This window comes from Eublepharis macularius, chromosome 8 (assembly GCF_028583425.1).
Source record: "Eublepharis macularius isolate TG4126 chromosome 8, MPM_Emac_v1.0, whole genome shotgun sequence".
Lineage (NCBI taxonomy): Eukaryota > Metazoa > Chordata > Lepidosauria > Squamata > Eublepharidae > Eublepharis > Eublepharis macularius.
This window is the reverse complement of record NC_072797.1, coordinates 12,013,428-12,032,675: the sequence shown is the minus strand read 5'-3', so window position 1 is coordinate 12,032,675 and position 19,248 is coordinate 12,013,428. Positions and strand designations below refer to the sequence as shown.

At 42.4% G+C, this 19,248-nt stretch overlaps 1 protein-coding gene across 1 annotated transcript in view; it reads right to left on the bottom strand.

Moving 5' to 3' along the window:
* Nucleotides 1–10,554, bottom strand: part of KATNAL2 (katanin catalytic subunit A1 like 2) — a 36,180-nt gene extending 25,626 nt beyond the window's left edge. Inside the window, exon 1 of the mRNA XM_054987110.1 lies at nucleotides 10,468–10,554. Within this exon, the coding sequence (XP_054843085.1) occupies nucleotides 10,468–10,518 (51 nt within the window). The 5' untranslated portion in view covers nucleotides 10,519–10,554. The remainder of the gene's footprint in view (nucleotides 1–10,467) is intronic.
* Between the last annotated feature and the right edge of the window lie 8,694 nt (nucleotides 10,555–19,248).

Here is a 19,248-nt window from a genome sequence, read left to right as displayed (position 1 = left end):
CCCCATTTGGGAGGTATGTGATAACTGCCATTAATGAGTTTTCAATGCCAATGCCAATGCCAATGCCCAGGAGCAAAGACCTGACTTTCATGTTTGCAAAACTCTAGAACAGGGGTTGGTGCCCATTTCCTGGCGTCCACTAAGTGTTTTTAGAAAGTAAGTGGGACCAGATGGAGCCTAAAAACTCAGAGTTTACCCAAGAGTTTACTGGACCCTGGAGGCAATTGAGGAGGATGGGGTGTGATATCTAAACTGCATGATTCCCAATGCCCTCCTCCCAGCCTGTAAATAACAGCTTACATTGAAATCGGTCCTCAGTTATACACTTCTCTGCCTCGCATTTAAATCTGTAGGATTTACAGGCAAGTGATAAGGGAGGTGCCCGAACCTGGATGGCCCAGGCTAGCCTGATCTCATCAGCTCTCAGGAGCTAAGCAGGGTCAGCCCTGGTTAATAGCTTGGATGGGAGACCACCAAGAACATCCAGGGTCTCTGTGCAGAGGCAGGCAATGGCAAAATGCCTCTGTTTGCCTTTTCCCTTGAAAACCCTATGCAGTCGCCATAAGTCACGTGTGACTTAACAGTACTTTGCACACACAATAAGGTAGAAATGCTTTAAATATATATATTAAGTGCAAGCCTGTAACCATGACTGCCTACCTAAAGCAAAAAGTCTCCACCGTATTGACTGTGAAAACTCTTTAATCTTTTCATAAACGTTGCTGGGACACTGTCTTTTTCATAGGAAATAGAGCTCCATCTAGTGGCAGAAGAAGAAAAGTTATCCTTTATTCCAATTGTGTTTTTGTGTTGCTCTTGAACGCCCCTATATCTACCCAGGGAATACAATTACAGGACCCAATGGCATCAACTACACTGTCTCTGGCTCTTACAGCTGCTCATCCTCCAATCTGATATATGCCCTCATGTGCCAACACTGTCCTTCTGCTCTGTACATTGGACAAACCAGCCAACTTCTACGCAAAAGAATAAATGGACACAAATCTGACATTAGAAATGGCAACGTCCAGAAACCAGTGGGAGAACACTTCAATCTACCAAGACATTCCATCAAAGACTTAAAGGTCGCTGTAGTTCAACAGAAACCTTTCAAAAACAAAATCCAAGGGGAAGCTGCTGAATTGGAATTCATATGCAAATTTGACTCTGTCAAGCTGGGACTGAATAGGGACTATGAATGGTTATCACATTATCACAGGTAACTGATTTCCTTTACAGAGGCGGGGTCAGGGGGAGTCCAGTGGCACCTGGCGTGGGCTTTCGAGGACCACAGTTCTCTTTGTCAGATGCATCTGGCGGGGAGGACTGTGGTTATCGAGGGCTTGTGCTGCAGTGCTGCTGAACTCTTTTTGATTTTGCTACCACAGACTAACACGCAAACTCCTTTGAATCTTTACACAAGCAAACTGATCTCCACACCAAAAGGAGCTGTCTGCATCTCCATATCAAAGGAGTTGTTTACATCCCCCCTCTCCTCCTTCCCCCCTTCCCCCCCTCTCCTCCTCTATATTTGGCCAGTTTCCTTCTGCCCTCCATGCATCTGACCAAGAGAACTGTGATTCTCGAAAGCTTATGCTACAATAAAATTGGTTAGTCTTAAAGGTGCTACTGGACTCTTTTTGATTTTGCTACCACAGACTAGCACGGCTAACTCCTCTGGATCTTGAACGCAGCAATTCCCCAATGTGAGAACTGGGACATTTGTGTGTGTTGTGAGAGAACTGTTACCAAGACATAAATTAAAGTCAGAGGCTTCCCCGAGTCCATGCCTAGAGGATGTTGCCTGCTATATCTCTGTGTGATTAACTGACATGGCCTTCCATCCTTCCACTTCAGGGCAGGTGATGCTACCGTGCCTGTGCGCTGGGTACGATTCAATCAGCCCCAGACAAGGCTGCCTGTGGAATCTCCAGCACACTCGAAATAGAAGGGAGTAGTTTTCTATGAGGGAGGTCAATGATTCTTTTGCAGTTTAAAATCAGAATGTCTGGGGTATAACAAGGATATACGCCTTCGATTTTAAATCATAATGCCCGATTAAAAAATAATAGGCTGTAATGTGGCCATGAAAAAACTATGTTCCAGTCGGGCAAAACAAAGTATTACTTTGTACTAATCTCACCTCTCACACATACCGTATTTGTTGTTTAATGCTGTTTGGGTAACATGGATTTCTGAAAAGGTTCTGTTGGGACTTTGTAGCAGAGTAAATAAAAATTCACAGCAGAAATAAGCGGCACAGACACTTGTGTGTTTTAGCTTCTATAAAAGAGTTTACTACATATAAAGATTAAAAGGTTACATGGATAGAAAAAATGAATGGCTAACTAAACACCACTTTGTTTCTTTTCTCTTAACTCCTACATCTCTACATCTCTTTGGTCTAACTGCAACTGGACGCTGTAATGGATCCTTGAGTACGTGAAGGAATTCTAATTGTCCCCTAATAAACTGATCACTCAATAGTCAATCTTAGGGTCACCTCACCGAGCACAAACCACCCCCTTTCTCTGGCGGGAAGAACTACTGGACATCTAAATGGCCCTATGCAAACTAGCTATCAGTAGCTAAACATAAATATCAGCTTAACTCTTTCATGACAGAAGGGTTGACACTTGCTGAAAACCCAACAGGTTCATTATTCAAAGATGCCCCGATACAGCTAAAGATGTAAAAGTAAATAGGTTTCTGCACATACCTCATACGCTAGAACCTTGAGTGCATCCAAGGATAGATGCTATCCAGTCACACTGCGTTGCTTTCAGTGGAATGCGTATTTTTATTCATTTGTTTGTTCGTTCATTTGTCATTTTTAGTCCGCCTTTCTCACTGAGACTCAAGGCAGATTACACAGTGAGATTAGTACAGTCAACATCAGGAACATTTCCATAAACAATGCCATAGGGTAAATAGACAGAAGTTCATAAAGACATAGCATTAGCAGGAACCCAGTACAACATAGTGGTGAAGTCTATGGTTCCTAACTCATTAGTGGATCATCTGAGATCCCCTCCCTACAATACAGTCCTCCTATCAGCAAAAAGCCTTTTTGAATAATTCTGTTTTGCATCTATGGTTGTTGTGGGTTTTCCGGGCTGTATTGCCGTGGTCTTGGCATTGTAGTTCCTGACGTTTCGCCAGCAGCTGTGGCTGGCATCTTCAGAGGTGTAGCACCAAAAGACAGAGATCTCTCAGTGTCACAAGACACTCTCAGTGACACTGAGAGATCTCTGTCTTTTGGTGCTACACCTCTGAAGATGCCAGCCACAGCTGCTGGCGAAACGTCAGGAACTACAATGCCAAGACCACGGCAATACAGTCCGGAAAACCCACAACAACCATCGTTCTCCGGCCGTGAAAGCCTTCGACAATACATCTGTTTTGCATCGTTTGCGGAAAGCCAGGAGAGTGGGGGCAGAAGACAATGGAGACAGACAACTCTTCCTGGAAAGGGAGTTTCAACGTTTTGGTCCAAGACCAAGAAGGCCTTTCTTGGGTTGCCACCCATTTAGCCTCAAAGGATGAGGGCACCCAAATCTAGGGTAGCATACTCCAGGTTGGGAAATTTGGGGATGGAGATGGGGAGGGTGGGGTTTGGGTAAGGGAGGGACCTCAGCGGGGTATAATGCCATACAGTCCACCCTCCAAAGCTTCCATTTTTTCCTGGGGAACTGATTTGTGTAGCCTGGAGATCTGTTGTAATTCCAGAAGATCTCCAGCCACCACCACCTCGAGGCTGGCAAGCCTACCTGAAGCAAGGCCTCTGAAGACGACTAGAACAGACAGGCACCTTTTAAATATCTTTTTTCAAGCAGCGTTCGAGATGGAATGAGAAGAAAGGGCATTTCAAACATGTACTGGTTGCCAACCTACCACTTTTCCCCACTTATTTTATTTTGCTGCTTCCTCCTGCTCTGCAATTTATCATGTGTCATCAATTTATCTCCAGCAACCCATTCATTGTTGTTACATTGAAAGGTGTAACCCTAAATATACTTAGTTGTGAGTAAGCCCCAATATACTCAGAAAATGTGCATAGGCATATATAAATGTCATTTGTGTGGGCTTTATAAATGTCATTTTGACTATTGCAGTGGAATCCTAAAAATATTTATTTGGAAATGATCCTCACTGGTATCAATGCAAAATAAACATGCTGAAGAGATGGCCAGACTCAATAAAAGAAGCAATGTTCTCCATTTTGCAGGATCTGAGCAAGTCTGTTAATGAGAGGACATTTTGGAGGTCTTTCATTCATAGGGTCACCATAGGTTGGAGGTGACTTGGCGCCACATAATACACACACAATTCATAGGATTGCCATAAGTTAGAAACAACTTAATGGCACGGAACACACACACAGAAGGCTGCCCTGGAGCTTCCACCAGGCAGGGCATAACAGGATTATTATGCCTTATATGGGGTTAGATCCAGACTAAATTGGCACTTCCCATTGCAGACTCTCCCTCTCCATGTAATTCCTCAGGGCCCCTATTCTCCAGGAAGCAGCATTTTGTGGAGATCAGTGGGCTACAGTAGGAAGCAGGAGACAGGGAAGTTCCATTCTGCCACTGGGAAATTCAGTCTGGATCTAACACATTATGGCCGCTTCCACTCGTCCTTAATGGGCCGGCCGGCCAACGGAACTCTGGCGGGTTATCTCACTCATTACACAAGTCATCGTTTCCCATGCGCGAGCAAGTCATGATGATCCAGGTTTTTAAGTACTTTTTGTGAGACCTGTTTTGGTCCATGTTTATTTTGGATGCAGGTTTTCCGCATGATTATCCTACTGTTTGAATGCACGCGGAGGCTTTTTCGCGCTTCAGAAGAGCCCTCCCCACAAATCTCCAACTCCTCCTCTCACGATTACCCCTCCTTTAAACATCACACATGCATCTGGCTTGCATACACGATCGTATAATTCCACCTCCCCCAATTTTAAAACTTTTTAAAACAGTCCTTGAGCTATTATGATATCTACATATAAAAAGGGAATCATACCTCTAGTGCTTGCTACATTGGATCACTCTGCAATTGGACTATCAGTCTAGGAACAGCACTGAGAACGGAATGCTATTTCTGATTTTATTTTAAATATGAAATTGCACAATCGCGCTACTCTACTGTTTGCATATTTATTAACACTTTTACATTTAAAACTTTGAGCAAGAAATCAATGGCAGAGAACAGAGTACTACCCATGCACAGTTTCTACAGAAGCTGAAAGACAGGACAATAGTATGGCACAATCCCGCATGCACTCAAAAAAGAAAAGAAAAGTTGGGCAGGAATGCACCAACGTCATTTGTGACAAGGCGCAGATGAAGAACGCGCTTTATGTTTTGGGACCTTTTTTTGTGACAAACACCCACAAAGCATGCATGAGGACGACGCATGTGAAAGGTGAGTTCTTGAAGTGGATTGGGAAGACGTAGCTTTGAGACAGGGAAAAAACCCCAAAAATGGAACATGTGGAAGCAGCCTGTATAATTTCCTTCTATCTTGCTTGACCCTGCTCTGTTCTGCTCTTCCTGCCCATCCAAGCCCCAGTTCCTCCTCCTTGCCAACCTCCGCACAACATTCCAGTTATTCGATAATAACATAAATATCCCTGCACTCAGAATAAATTATGCAAATTGGGGTATTTGCAACAATTTGCATTGATAATCTGAGCTGAACTCAGTATTTAGATTTTGTTTAACATTAGAACCATCAAACACAACTATTGTTAGTGGTTACTACAGAAGAGTTGGATCTTGTACATGTGCAAAAGCGTGGAAGCGCTTAACGAGCAAAACATTACTTAAAATTCAGCTTAGCTTTATAGTGATTTACGCTCTCTTCTTTAATTAGTATGTAAGAACGCCACCATCTTTACAGCCATTGGTATTTCAATAGATGTTTAAATGTTTAAAGTTTAATAAGCTCCCATTCCTAGAACAAAAAAAAATGGGTGTAATTAAATTTTCAATTACTATAAGGGGTTTTTGGTCCATACAATTAATAAAAGCTTAAGGCACTTAAACAGGAGCTAGTTTTAAAAGCTTAAAAGCGCTTCCCTAATTAGCTTCTATGCTTACAGAGCACATTATTCATTTCTTAAAATGCCACACACTGTTTCCTTTGCAGCTGCCAAAAGATGAATTAGCGGGCAATCAAGGTTTAATATTACTGGCGGATAATTCCTCAAGGTTTCCTTCCCCCCCTCTCCCAAAAAAGGCACTGATGTGGCTGTGCTAATTTTAATGAAGCGGGGCTGATCAACCTGGTTTGCATGGCATTATTGTGGTCCTCGGACAATTTGGTGGGCCCTCATTTGCAAAAGGGCATATTGATTCAATGAAATACTTGACTAGCTAGTTCAAATAGCCAGGTGTGTATGTCATTTTATCATTCTCTCTAACATATATGCACACAAGTTACACATTCCTTCTTTATCTTCCTTCTGTTAAGTCGCGTATACTCTTGGGTTAATATTAGGCTAACTTGTACATAATAAAACAAATCTAGGGGCAGGTTAAAGACTACCAAGATTTATTTCCGTATGTTAGAAATAACAATGTCTGGTGTACTGCAGCAGCAAGAAGTAAGAAGAGCCTACCATGCAGGGGGCAGCAAGGATCACTTAGTTAGGACAGTGAGAGTAGCACCTCTCTTGTTTCCTGGGGGTCATTTCCTTGTCTTGTCTCCTATTGGGCTAAACAGGGCAATATCCTGCTTCTTCTCTCTCCTGCCACACTTCTTCTCTCTCTCTGCAAGATGTAGTCAGATAGCTAGGATCTATCTCTCCTCCTTTCCCTCAAGTATGTAACTTCCTCAAATAAAGCTTTTGCCTCTCTGACCAGCTCGGCGTTTAATTCTGCAGCGTTATTTTACACTCGCTCTAACACCATATGTGTTATCATGGGCAACGACCCACTTCGTCAGATAGATGTGTGATGGAAAATCAGTCTGGGGAATTTCTATGGGCTGTTTGCAGGGCAGGGGGACGTCTGGTGTGAATTACGCCATGAGTCTTTCAAGGGTAAAACTCAATGTAAGGGAAGGGCTGACGGAGAAAAGGTGGGTATGAGCCCTGGCATAAATTAACAGAGGATTGAACAGATAAAGAAACAGTAGAAATAAAATCAGACAACTTTATGGTCTGATAAAACATGTTTTATCAGTCCACCACTACATGACATCTGGCCAGCGGCCGACCCCCGAAACACCCTCTGTTCTGCCAAGGGGCAGCGCTCCTTTTAGGATTTGGACACAATAAGCACAGAGATGTAGAAGGAAAAGAAAGTTTATTTCACAAAACACAAACACAAGACAAGAAAGAGAAATCAGTGCTCAAAAAGAAACACACAAAGTAACAAGCCACCCATACCCCAGAAAGAATAATAAGGAGAGGATATCGCCTAACGCACAGCACTCTGCCAAGTTGCTGAGAACCCCGAACAGCAAAGAGCGAACTCCTCCGGCCCGGCTTTGCACAGCACTCCCTGCAGGAAAGTCTGTGCTGAGGTTGTGCTTGGGCTGTGTCTCCCTCGGATTTTTAGACATAAAGAATCCATATGCCCACCTGGCCTCATCAACCTCCCTAGCCAAGAGATGATTAAAGGGAGGGTGATTAATCCAAGGAAAGGGAGAGCGTCAAGGCTACGGAATGCTGTTAAGGTGTCTTGATTGCCTGAGGCCATCGATAAGACACTGCGCTTGGCACCCATTCATGGTCTGATGCCCAGGCCTCCCTTAATCAAATAATCCCCAAACACCTGGGCAGGTGCCTAATTTACACCCCTCTCTGCACCAACAGGGGAAATACCAGTACAAGGTCAAAAGCCTGCATCAGCAAAGATTAGCACAAGCTGGCAAGGCAGATTCACATGCCGTGCAGGGCACATATTACAAGACTCACACAGGCCAAAGATAGCACTTTAGGCTAGAAGGATGGCCTAAGGGACCACTATCGCCTCGAAATACAATTTCTCTTCCACAATTGTCACTACACCCTCTTCCCAGTTTTCCACTGCATGTGGCAACCCTGAATAGGACAGATTAGTAGTAGTAATCTATAGTCCTTATTCCTTTACCAGTGCATCTGTTTGAACTATTTCCTTCTGGTACAGCCACTACAGGGAATGCTCTTTTATGGCCCATTTGCCATATTTTGTCCATTTGCAGGGTGGCTCCTACAGAAGGCCCTGCTCAGATGAGTGACGGTGTCATGGCAGAGCATAGGAAGAGAGGCAGTACTGCAGATACTGAAAAACTGGGGCCACGAAGAGTTTTGTATGCCAGAGCCAATAACTTGAACACAGCCTAGTAATTGATGGGCAACCAGTGGATGAACTGTAGAAGGGAAGCAATATGTATGTTCCACCTAGCACCTAGCTCCCTATAATAGCCAAGCTGTGGTGTTCTCCTTGTGGAAAATAGCTCCCTATAATAGCCAAGCTGTGGTGTTCTCCTTGTGGAAAATAGTGCCATTCTAAAGCAGAATTATGCTTTTCTGAGTCCACTCAAATCAGACGGCTAGGCTTAGAAGGGTGTAACTATTACTGCAGGCACCATCCTTCACATGGGCGAAATCAGTAACAGCCTGTATATGGGTTTTCTCTGTGGTGGCCCCTACCCTGTGGAATGGCCTGCCTGAGGATATCAGGAGAGCAATGCAAAACAATGCAAAACCAAATTATTCAAAAAGGCTTTTGTATTGTAGGGAGGGGCTCTCAGATGATTCGCTAGTGAGTTAAGGACCATAGACTTCACCATTATATTGCCTTACATACTACTTGTTGTCTTAAATATGTGCTCCTATGAGCTACTTGTGCTTCATGTGGTCTAATGTCAGCCCTAGAATTGCTTATGTTCTGTTTCAGCATTTCTCCAACTCTGTATTGGATGCTTGCTAATGCTATGTCTTTGTAGGTAAAGCACCGAGTCATTACTGACCCATGGGGGGATGTTGCATCACGACGTTTTATTGGCAGACTTTTTACAGGGTGGTTTGCCATTGCCTTCCCCAGTCATCTACACTTTACCCCCAGGAAACTGGATACTCATTTTACCGACCTTGGAAGGATGGAAGGCTGAGTCAACCTTAAGCCGGGTATCTCAACCCGGCTTCCACCAGGATCAAACTCAAGTTGTGAGCAGAGCTTAGGCTGCAGTACTGCATCTTACCATTCTGTGCCACGGGGTCTTTGTAAGATTGTGTTTATTTACCCTATAGCATTGTTTATGGCAATGACCTTGAAATTGACTGTACTAATATCACACTGTGTAATCCACCTTGAGTCTCAGTGAGAAAGGTGGACTATAAATGACATAAATAAAATAAAAATATTGTGGCACTGTAAAGTATTTACACGGAGAAAGAAAGTACAGCATATACTTTAATTTTCCCCATGAAATTTTCCTATACCTTCAAAAACTCCCAAAATTTGATGAAGAGAGCTTTGACTCTGGAAAGCTTATATCCTGAAAATATTGTTGGTCTTTAAGATAATAAAAATAACAACAGTGTGCTTATATACCACCCTTCTTTAAAGACTTGTGCCCACTCAGAGCAATGAACAAAGTCAGTGTTATTATTATCCTCACAATACAGCTGGGGAGTTGAGGCTGAGAGGAGTGGCTTACCTAAGGCCACCTGCTGAGCTCATGGCAGTGGTGGGATTCAAACCAGCATGTTGCTGATTCATAAACCCAATCACTTAACCACACCGTGCAACAGCAGCTTTACAGCTTTTAAAATGCTACTGGACTCAATCTTGCACTTCTACAGCAGACTAACACCACTGCTTGAAATTTCCCAAATTCATTGCATCTCAAGGCGAAATTAAGGGACATATTAATAAATCTAGCATGTTCTCATTGTGCAAATAGGGCCAAAGAAGATAGTGAATGCAAATGTACATAACATTCCTGAGTGGTTTAATTTACAAAAAGCACTGGAGGCTACCACTGGAAAAGAGTGGGGTAGGGGAAGCAGGAGCACTTTTGTCTATTAGGTGCTTTAGGCTGATCCTACACTGGGCAGGGGGTTGGACTAGATGGTCTGTATGGCCCCTTCCAACTCTATGATTCTGATTCTATTAAAACTCAATACCCCCCCCAGCTATTTGATCCATAATTATATCTCATTTTGAATCAAGCGACTGCTGAAGGATTAGTAAAGGAAAGGGCGCAAATGTTTTCTAAAGCGAAGTCTTGCAATAAGACTTAGATTGCAACCTTTTATGCTTTAAATTGTTTTTTTAAAATGCAACATAAATCACCTTGGGACAAAGCCTGATGCAAGGCAGAGAGCATTCAAACGAGCGGCATGCGTGCGCGTGCGCAGACGGTCGGGAAAAAAATCCGTCTAACCCCTTAGCGCATGCGCATCAGAGTGAGGATGCTGCGGTTACTATAGTAACGAAGGAAGCACAACCGGGCCTCCTCCTCACTCACCGCCTCCTTCGCCTGATAAGTCGTTTTCAACGTTTGATACGTTAGCTCCATCTGGGCAGCGAGGCTTCAGCGAAAAGTCCGCCTCGCTCTCCCTTCTGGGCCGCTTCTTTCGCCGCAGAGGCCACCCGGACTTCACGAAAGCAGCGTCCGACTCTCGGCAATTTTCTTGGGTGTACAAGTTGACCAATCAGCGTCTCGCAGCCTTCAAAGTTTAACCAATAGGAAGCTATCCTTCGTGAAAAGGCGGGATGAAGAATTAGCCAATGGTGAAACTGGGAGAGTCTGACCAATCACGGGCCGGGTAAATGAAAGGCGACCGCGCTTTAGGCGCTGCAGGAAAAAGCAGGGAGTCTAGTGAGTGGAAGGTTGCCAACCTCCAGGCAGTCTAACACAAAACAAAAAGCTCTCCCAGTCTAGAGAACAAATCCCAAAAAAATGGATTACCAACTAGGAAAATAGCACCAAGTTCTATATGTATAACATTTTTGTATAACAAATTTAGAAACAAATATCCATATATTTAAAGTGACAACCTGTATTCGTGTAATTTAAAGTGGCCCAAACGTCATTGAGTGTACCTCTATCACATGTATCATCAAAAATACTATCAATAAATATATACAACAAATACATTCAATAAATAGCATACAAAATGAGTAATTAATGGCCGCAATTCTACGCTTATAGTCCCCGCAACTCAGTCCTGATGGAGCTTTGATCCGACGAATGTCTCTTTAAATCACTCCTAGAGACGCTGAGAAAAAAGCTCCGAGGAAACAGCCAATAGGTAAGTGGTAATAACTATGTCATATTCCCAAACATTTAATCTTTTCTCTTTTCAGATGCACTCGTGGACGATGAAGATGGAAGAAGTCCAAACCCTCTTAGCCCTAACTGGGGCTGGCTATTATTATACAGCTTTCCTCAGAAGACTTCCTCAGGGGCAAGAGTTCTGTCCACTCAAGCACTTTCATGACACATCCAACTCAAATCCTACATCCCGGAAAGCAGTGCTCGCAGTTTCGGCCAAGTTAATGTAGCCTGGAGAACAGTTGTAATTCTAGAAGATCTCCAGCCATCGCTGGGAGGTTGGAAACCCTATTTAATACTTTTTTCCTTTGGGCCTGCAAAGAAATTAGCGGGTCCTTCAGTCAAGCGGTAGACTTTTCTTCTCTGCCGAAGGCCAGACCTACTCAGATAGAAAGTTACATTCCCCTTTAAAAAATATCTCAAACACTAAACAGCTAAAAAAAAACCCTTTCTGATATCCTCTAAAAAGGAAATTCTAATTAACAATTCCTCCCTGGTTAGGTCCATCACATACCTGCAAAGAAATGAGGAATTCCCTCACTCAAGCTCCAGGTATTCTCCACTGCAGGCCAGACTGAGGGAAAGTGCTCTTGCACTTGGTAACATAGGAGCAGTTTCTAACAACTTCTGAGACATTTTGCTCCCTAGGTCCAAACTGACTGGAGACATTTCCTTAAGTTCTAAACCTTTTTAACAGAAGCAAAACAACATCTTAAAGGGAAAATGACATGGGTTCCAGTTGCATAAAAGTTCACTCATCTGAATAGGGTCTCCCTCAGGTGCCACCCTGCACCTGAGCAAAATCAACAGCTGCCCGTATGCAGGCATTCTCTGTGGTGGCCCCCACCCTATGGAACGGCCTACCTGAAGAGGTCAGGAGAGCTCTCCTGGTTTTCCACAAACACTGCAAAACTGAATTATTCAAGAGGACTTTTTACTCAAATAGGAGGGCTGTACTGTAAGATCTCAAAGAGGGGTAGACACCACAGACTTCACTTCTATGTGCTACTATGTACTATCTCTTGCCTTATGCCCTATCTGTTGCTTTAAGTATGATACTACTAGGTAGTTCTATGTTGTCTAATGTCAGTCATAGAATTGCTTATACTCTGTTTCAGCATTTCTTCAACTTTGTATTGAAAGTTTGTTGGTGTTAGGTCTTTGCAAATTTGCATTTATATACCCTATGGCATTGTTTATTGAAATGTCCTTATATTGACTGTGCTAATCTCACACTATGTAATCCATCTTTAGTCTCAGTTAGAAAGGAGGACTATAAATGACAAAAATAAACAAAGTTTCTATTTTCTGTAAGAAGAGCTCTTGAGCTAGGTATTTCTATGAAAAGTAGAACAAGAGCATTTGTAATATTTATGGTTTACTTCATTATATCCCTTCTTTCTTCCCAATGAGGATCTGAAGTACGTTGTTCCACTCTCCTCCATTTTATCCTCACAACAACCCCATGAGGTAGGTTAGACTGAGAGTAAGCAAATGGCCCAAGGCCAACTAGCAAGCTTCCATGTCAGAGTTGGGCTTTAAACCTGGATCACTCAGAGCAGAACTACAAGTGATGCCTGACACAGGTTGGACACTAGTCAGCTTCCCTCAAGTTTTGATGGGAAATGTAGGCATCCTGGTCTTGCAGCTTGGCTCTCCGACTGCTGTCCAATGGACTTTTCAACTGTCATTTGTCCAACATTCCGCCAAGCTGCCTACATTTCCCATCAAAACTTGAGGGAAGCTGACAAGTGTCCAATCTGTGCCTTTTGTCACTTGTAGTTCTGCTCTCAGATTCTAACCCAGCACTCTAACCACTACACTATATTGTGGTGGTGATAACTCTGCATTTAGGGTTGCCAAGGTCCAGATGAGACTTGGAGAGCTCCTGGAATTACGATATGACAGTAGGGTTGCCAGCTCCAAGTTGGGAAATTCCTGGAGATCTGGGGGGTGAAATGTGGAGAAACCTGGAGAAAGTGGGGTTTGGGGAGGGAAAAGACCTTGGCATGGCATAATTCCATAGAGTCCACCCCCCAAAGTAGCCATTTTCTCCAGGTGAATTGGTTTTAATTCCGGGAGATCTCCAGCCACTACCTGGAGGCTGGCAACCCTATATGACAGAGATCAATGCTGCTGGAGAAAAATGGCTGCTTTGGAGGGTGAACTGTATGGCATTATGCCCGCTGAGGTCCTTCCCCTCCCCAAACCCTGTCCTCCACAGGTTTCACCCCAAAATCTTGAGGAATTTCAGTCTGGGGTTCACAACCCTGTCTGTATCTGATCCATTCCTTGCCAAATGGAAAGCTAATGAAACCAGAGAAAAGGCCATAGAATAGCAAACCCCTTTCAAGTGTTTGCTTCACAGGTTTTGCGTTACCATTAGCAAATCCAGGGTTAATGAGCTGGGAGGGCTCAGCCTCAGCTTCCAAAAGAGTTCAGAGATGATTTAAAAGGGGGCTTCATTTTCTGTTTTAAATGGTTCCCTCATGCCTGATTGTGCATTGTTGTAGGTTTTCTGATGGTTTTCCCTGAGGTAAAAGGGAGGAATACTTCAACAGGACTTTCCCAGGCAAAGGCCTCGTCTTCATCCAGTCCTAAGTCTTCCCCAGTCAGAAAAGGAAAGGTGGAAGATAATGCTGGAGCCCTGAAAAGGCCAGCAAAGAGATTTAAAAGGAGATGGAGAAAGAAACGGATGCCCAAGTTGCTTGAGGTATGTCTAAGAACTTTTTTTTTAAAAAAAAAAGTTATCCTAAAAAATTCCTGATTGTTGCCTGCGCTGAGCTTTCAGTACAGAAAGGCAGAGAGATTATAGTGTGGTTAGGAAATGGAGAGAAAGTGTGAAGCTATGGTTGCCAACCTTTGGGGAGGGGGGGCTGGAGTTTAGAAATAACCTTCTAGGTTAATCTTAAGAGACTCTGATGCAGGTAAAATTTTATTATCTCTGTTGTTTCCTACTTCATGAATCTGGATTAGTAGATTATTATACATGCTAGTTTTAAATTGGTAGCAACAAGGAATGAGAAAATTATGAACTGGCTAACAACTGGCATTTCAAGTGAGCTTCTTATCTGCCAGCTGAAAAGGATTCTCCTCTACTTGGTAAAGTAATTGTCTACCTTTATTGCGGTCAATTAGTTCTTCAATGACTGCTAGATAGGAAGATCAGTAGGTGAAGCTCTTCCTATGCTTTACCCATTGACCTTGCATTGTTTGTTCGTTCTTCCCAGAATGCAAGCATAAGTCTACAGTAATCAAACTGTGAGCCTGCCAGTATTCAGCACAAACACTAGCAGAGTTTTAAGATCTGGGCCTGAAAAATCTGCTTTTTTCTCTCCATTTTTAATTTTTTGTGTGACATCATCTTCATGAAGGGTTCTATAGAACCTGAAAGCTTGCACAATTTTTTGTGTACTTTGGATCCATAAGCAGGGCTTTTTTTCAGCTGGAACACAGTGGAACAGACTTCTGGAACCTCTTGAAAATGGTCACATGGTGCCATGGCGCAGAGAGCAATCTAAACTCCCCTCTGTCTGGAGATCAGGGGGCAGGGCCACCAGCCACGTGACCATTTTCTCTGAGGGCACCTCTTTTCCCAGAAAAAAGCCGTCCATAAGAGATGGTTTTGTTTCTTTTTCTGGATTTTGTGTGGGTCAATATGGCTGTTTATAATTCTCTCTCCCCACACTTCATCCATTGATTTTTTTTTTACTGACATTGTATAGCTTTTGCCCGCAACACTTAAGTGGTGTCTGAAGAAAGAAGCTCTGACTCTTGAAAGCTTTCAACCCTGAAAATCTTGATGATCTCTCAAGTGCTACTGGGCTGCTGTTCTACCACAGACCAGCATGGCTAACCAACTGACACATAAATGCAGTTGATTAACACCAATTTCCCAATTTCCCCCCAGTTTAGTTAAAGCTGTAGGTGCATATGTGTGTGTGTGTGTGCACGCACAGCACATCCTGTGTGTACATGTGTGTGTGTGCATGCACAGCACAGCACATCCTGTGTGTACATGTGTGTGTGTGCATGCACAGCACATCCTGTGTGTACATATGTGTGTGAGTGTATGCACAACACATCCTGTTTTCTGTTCTAGAACTACAACTGCAGACTTTGGGCGTTGCTACTGTGTCTTAAAACAGCTTATCTCTTCCCCCCCTCCCCTTTTATGTAGTTTTGTGTCTTATACTGAACATTCAGCCTGAAAAAGAGCTCTAGAGAACTCCAAAGCTTGCATACCAAATTGTGTGTACCGCAAAACAGAAATGCTTTGGTTGGTCTTAATAAAAAAGTGTCCTGCAACTTAGGTTTTGTAACATTGTTGCTTGCGAGCTGTATGTACTCTTTGTGCATATGGCAGCCAGTGGCTTCAATGTAGCTAGCTGACTTTTTCAAATAGCTGTTAACCGTTGTCGTTGCTACTGGTTCTTGGAGGATGCTTTATTACTGCTGCTGTTAATAATACTAGTTTGGTGTCTTGGTGCTAATGGTTCCTCACAGTCTTTCACATGCAAAAATAGACAGATCTCTGCCCTCAAGGAGCTTTTGATCTGAATGAGAAAAAAACAATAGAGAGGAGGACAAATGCAGGAGAACTGAATGCGAGCAAATGCAGTGAAAGACTTGGTGATTGTTGGAATGAGGGCAACTGTGATCAGATTCTTTGATGCATAGCTGTGGACCAGATGGTGGTATAAACTGTAGCCGCAATAACTGCTCAAGCCCAAGCCTTAGTCTCTCTGCCCTCTAAACTGCTTTTTAAAATTTCATTTTTCTATTCCTAGTCCCATTGTATTGTTCGTTATGCCATATGATTACATTTTTCTCTTTCTTTACTCTGTAATGCGCCTTGAGTCTCAATGAGAAAGATGGTCTATAAATAAGCAAAACAAATAAATTAGAAAGAGATGAGATCATTTGTACAAATGATGAACATGTTATTTCTAAAATGTATAAACTTTTGTTGAGGTTGGAGACAGAAGAAGAGCGAGTAAAAGAATGTATAATTAAATGGGCGAAAAATTGTGGACACGATATATTAATCGTTGACAGGAGGGCTGAAATTTACATTAAGCTCCAGTGTTAAAGAAAATTTTTACAAAATGATGTATCGTTGGTATATGACTCCTGAAAAATTGGCTAGAATGTATAAGGGGGTGTCAAATGTATGTTGGAAATGTGCCAAACAAGAAGGGACATTTTTTCATATGTGGTGGACATGTAAGAAAGCAAAGAGTTTTTGGTTGCAGATACAATCATCGATTCAGAAGATTTTAAAGATTAAACTTCAGCTGAAACTAGAGACCTTTCTGTTGGGAATAACGGACAGCCAGTTGGAAAAATGCTTTAGAACACTGTTTTTATACTTTATTACAGCGGCAAGAGTACTTTATGCACAAAAGTAGAAAATTACAACATTGCCTACAGTGGAGGAATGGTTGACAAAAGTTTTGGCATTTGCGTCAATGGCAAAACTTACTGCATTGATTAGAGACAGGACATTCGTTAACTTCTTGACTGAATGGAAACCGTTAATAGACTTTTTGCATGAAATGGATAACAAGGATTTGATGATATCTGCATTTGTGGATTAAGAAACATGAACAATAGAAAAAAGAGGGGTTTTGTGACTAACCTAGAATAAGTGTAACTCTAGAAATGATATATACTTGTTGCGGAGAAAATCGGAACTCAACCTGTAGTGTAATCTAGGGTGGTTTTTTTCTTGTTTTCTTTTCCCTTTTAATTATATAGATATATGTATTGTTAGGGTGTCATGTTTAGAATTGCGTGTTTTTTCTTATTCTCTATGTTTATTGTTATGTTATGGTGTATAGTTTATAGAAAGAAAAATTTAAAAGAGAAAGAGAGAGAGGAGATCATGGAGCTGTAATGCAGTGTCCAGCCTGGCCCTTGCTGTGCCGTCCTGTGCCAGTTCTCAGCAGACTTCTTTTAGTAGAAAAGAGCAAGAGTCCAGTACCACCTATAAAACTAACAGTCTTGCTCTTTTCTACTGCTACAGACAGGCTAACAGGACTACCCTTCTTTTGCGTTGCATTCTTAATCCTTATATGTTTCATATTGTTATAATAACTTCCTCTGGGATTCTGAACTCATTTGGGGTCGGGGAGGGTCGTGTGTCTTTAAAGCAATGCCTTCACATACCCTAGCACCCCCCAAACCCCAAAACTTTGCAGGAAACGAGATTCAGTGTGGAGCATGAAGTAATGCATACTGGAGGAGGGGATACTAATCCATGCTACAGACTTGTAGATTCTGGCTTTATTGTAACAAGAAATAGATATTGAGGGTATTGTTGTTGGCGGGGTAAGGAAGACTATAGGTATGCAGCATAAACTGCTGAGAGGAAAGGAAGGATTTAAAAAAAATTTAGTGGTGATTTATTTTGTTTCGTTTTGCTCTTTAATGCTGCTTTGGAATGAGTGAGCCTCTTGTTTCCATGACTATCATTTTTCCTTTGGCTGTATTTATGCCTACAGAAGAGAAGAGTAGCAAAGCCAATGCAAGATCACCAGTTTCAATATTTGTTCTGTGCCGTCTGATCCTACGCACGTTTACTTGGAAGCAAGTCCCAGTGAGCTTTGTTGGTTTTACTTCCAAGAGAGAGAGCCAGTGTGCGACAGCCCATTTCAAACCATATTAGTGACCTAGCTGATACCTTGTGAAACACTGGTTGACAGAGTCTTTCAAGGAGGATAAAGTGTGCATGGACCTTTGAGATTAATCCTCTTGGCCTGATCAAGGGTTGGCTTAGCATTTTAATGTTATTGCTGCAATATGGATTTCTTTGAACTTATGGATGGAACTGTGCAATATCTTATTTTTGTCCCATGAACAGCTCACGTTGAAGAGGACTGAAACACTTATGCTTTATTAGTAATAGCATACTGAATTATTTTGGTTTATTTGTACATGCCGCTTTAAGAAAGCACTTCCTTGTTGCTGTGGTGCTATAGTCCTCCTTTTGTTCCTTCAGAAAATGTGTGACTATAATTGCCTCTTGATTCTTCAGTAAATGAGTATGTAAATTGTATTTACTGCTTGTCTGTAACTTGTACTTAGTTAGATTCCTTTTTTTAATCACCTGATATCGTGATTCTCTCTTGCTGGCTTGCAAGTGTGGTATAGTAGTCAGACATTAGGACTAGGATCTTCTTTCCGCCAGTGCCACTTGCATTAGCCTAAGAGGCTCCAATGATAAGATTTTGTCCAGGATGACGGACCAGCTCTCCCTACCACCTCCAGTACCAGGGAGTCACTGTGGGAGGGAGAAGATAGGAAAGAGCCACATCCACAACCACTTTCTGCTCACAGTTGATAGGATCCAACCAGTGTGGTGTAATGGCTGGGGTGTCTGAGAGACCCAGGTTCAAATCCCCACTTGGTTATGAACGCTTCCTTGATGACCTTAGGCCAGTCGCTCACTCTCAGTACAACCTACCTCAGAGGGTCGTTGTGAAGATAAAAACAAAGAGGAGAATGATGTAAGCCACTTTGGGTCCCTCTTAGAGAGAAAGGGGGGTTATAAATGGAGAAAATAAATGACTACGCACAGGTTTAGCTTTTCAGTCTTAATTTAACGGAAGTGAAAATCTGATTCCATTTAACAAGAACAACGTTCTTATTAGATGAGGACAGCTTCAAAATGTGACCCAGTGATAATATATAGTAATTCAGCATTCGTTAGCATGAAGTATAAAGGTGTGATTTTGTGTGTGTGTGTGGCTGAAGAAATGGGAAGGGCCGATGTTGCATACAGCCTTATGCTTCATGTTAACTAGTCAATAATAACTACTACACATTTACAAGGATTATTATTATTACAATGTATGAAAATATCCATAAACCTTTTAGGGAGAAAAACAATGGTTTGGGCTCAGGGAATTTGTTGGTCATCTCCAGAAGTGGCCTGAGGTTGAGTTCTTTATTTTTTAAAACTTCACT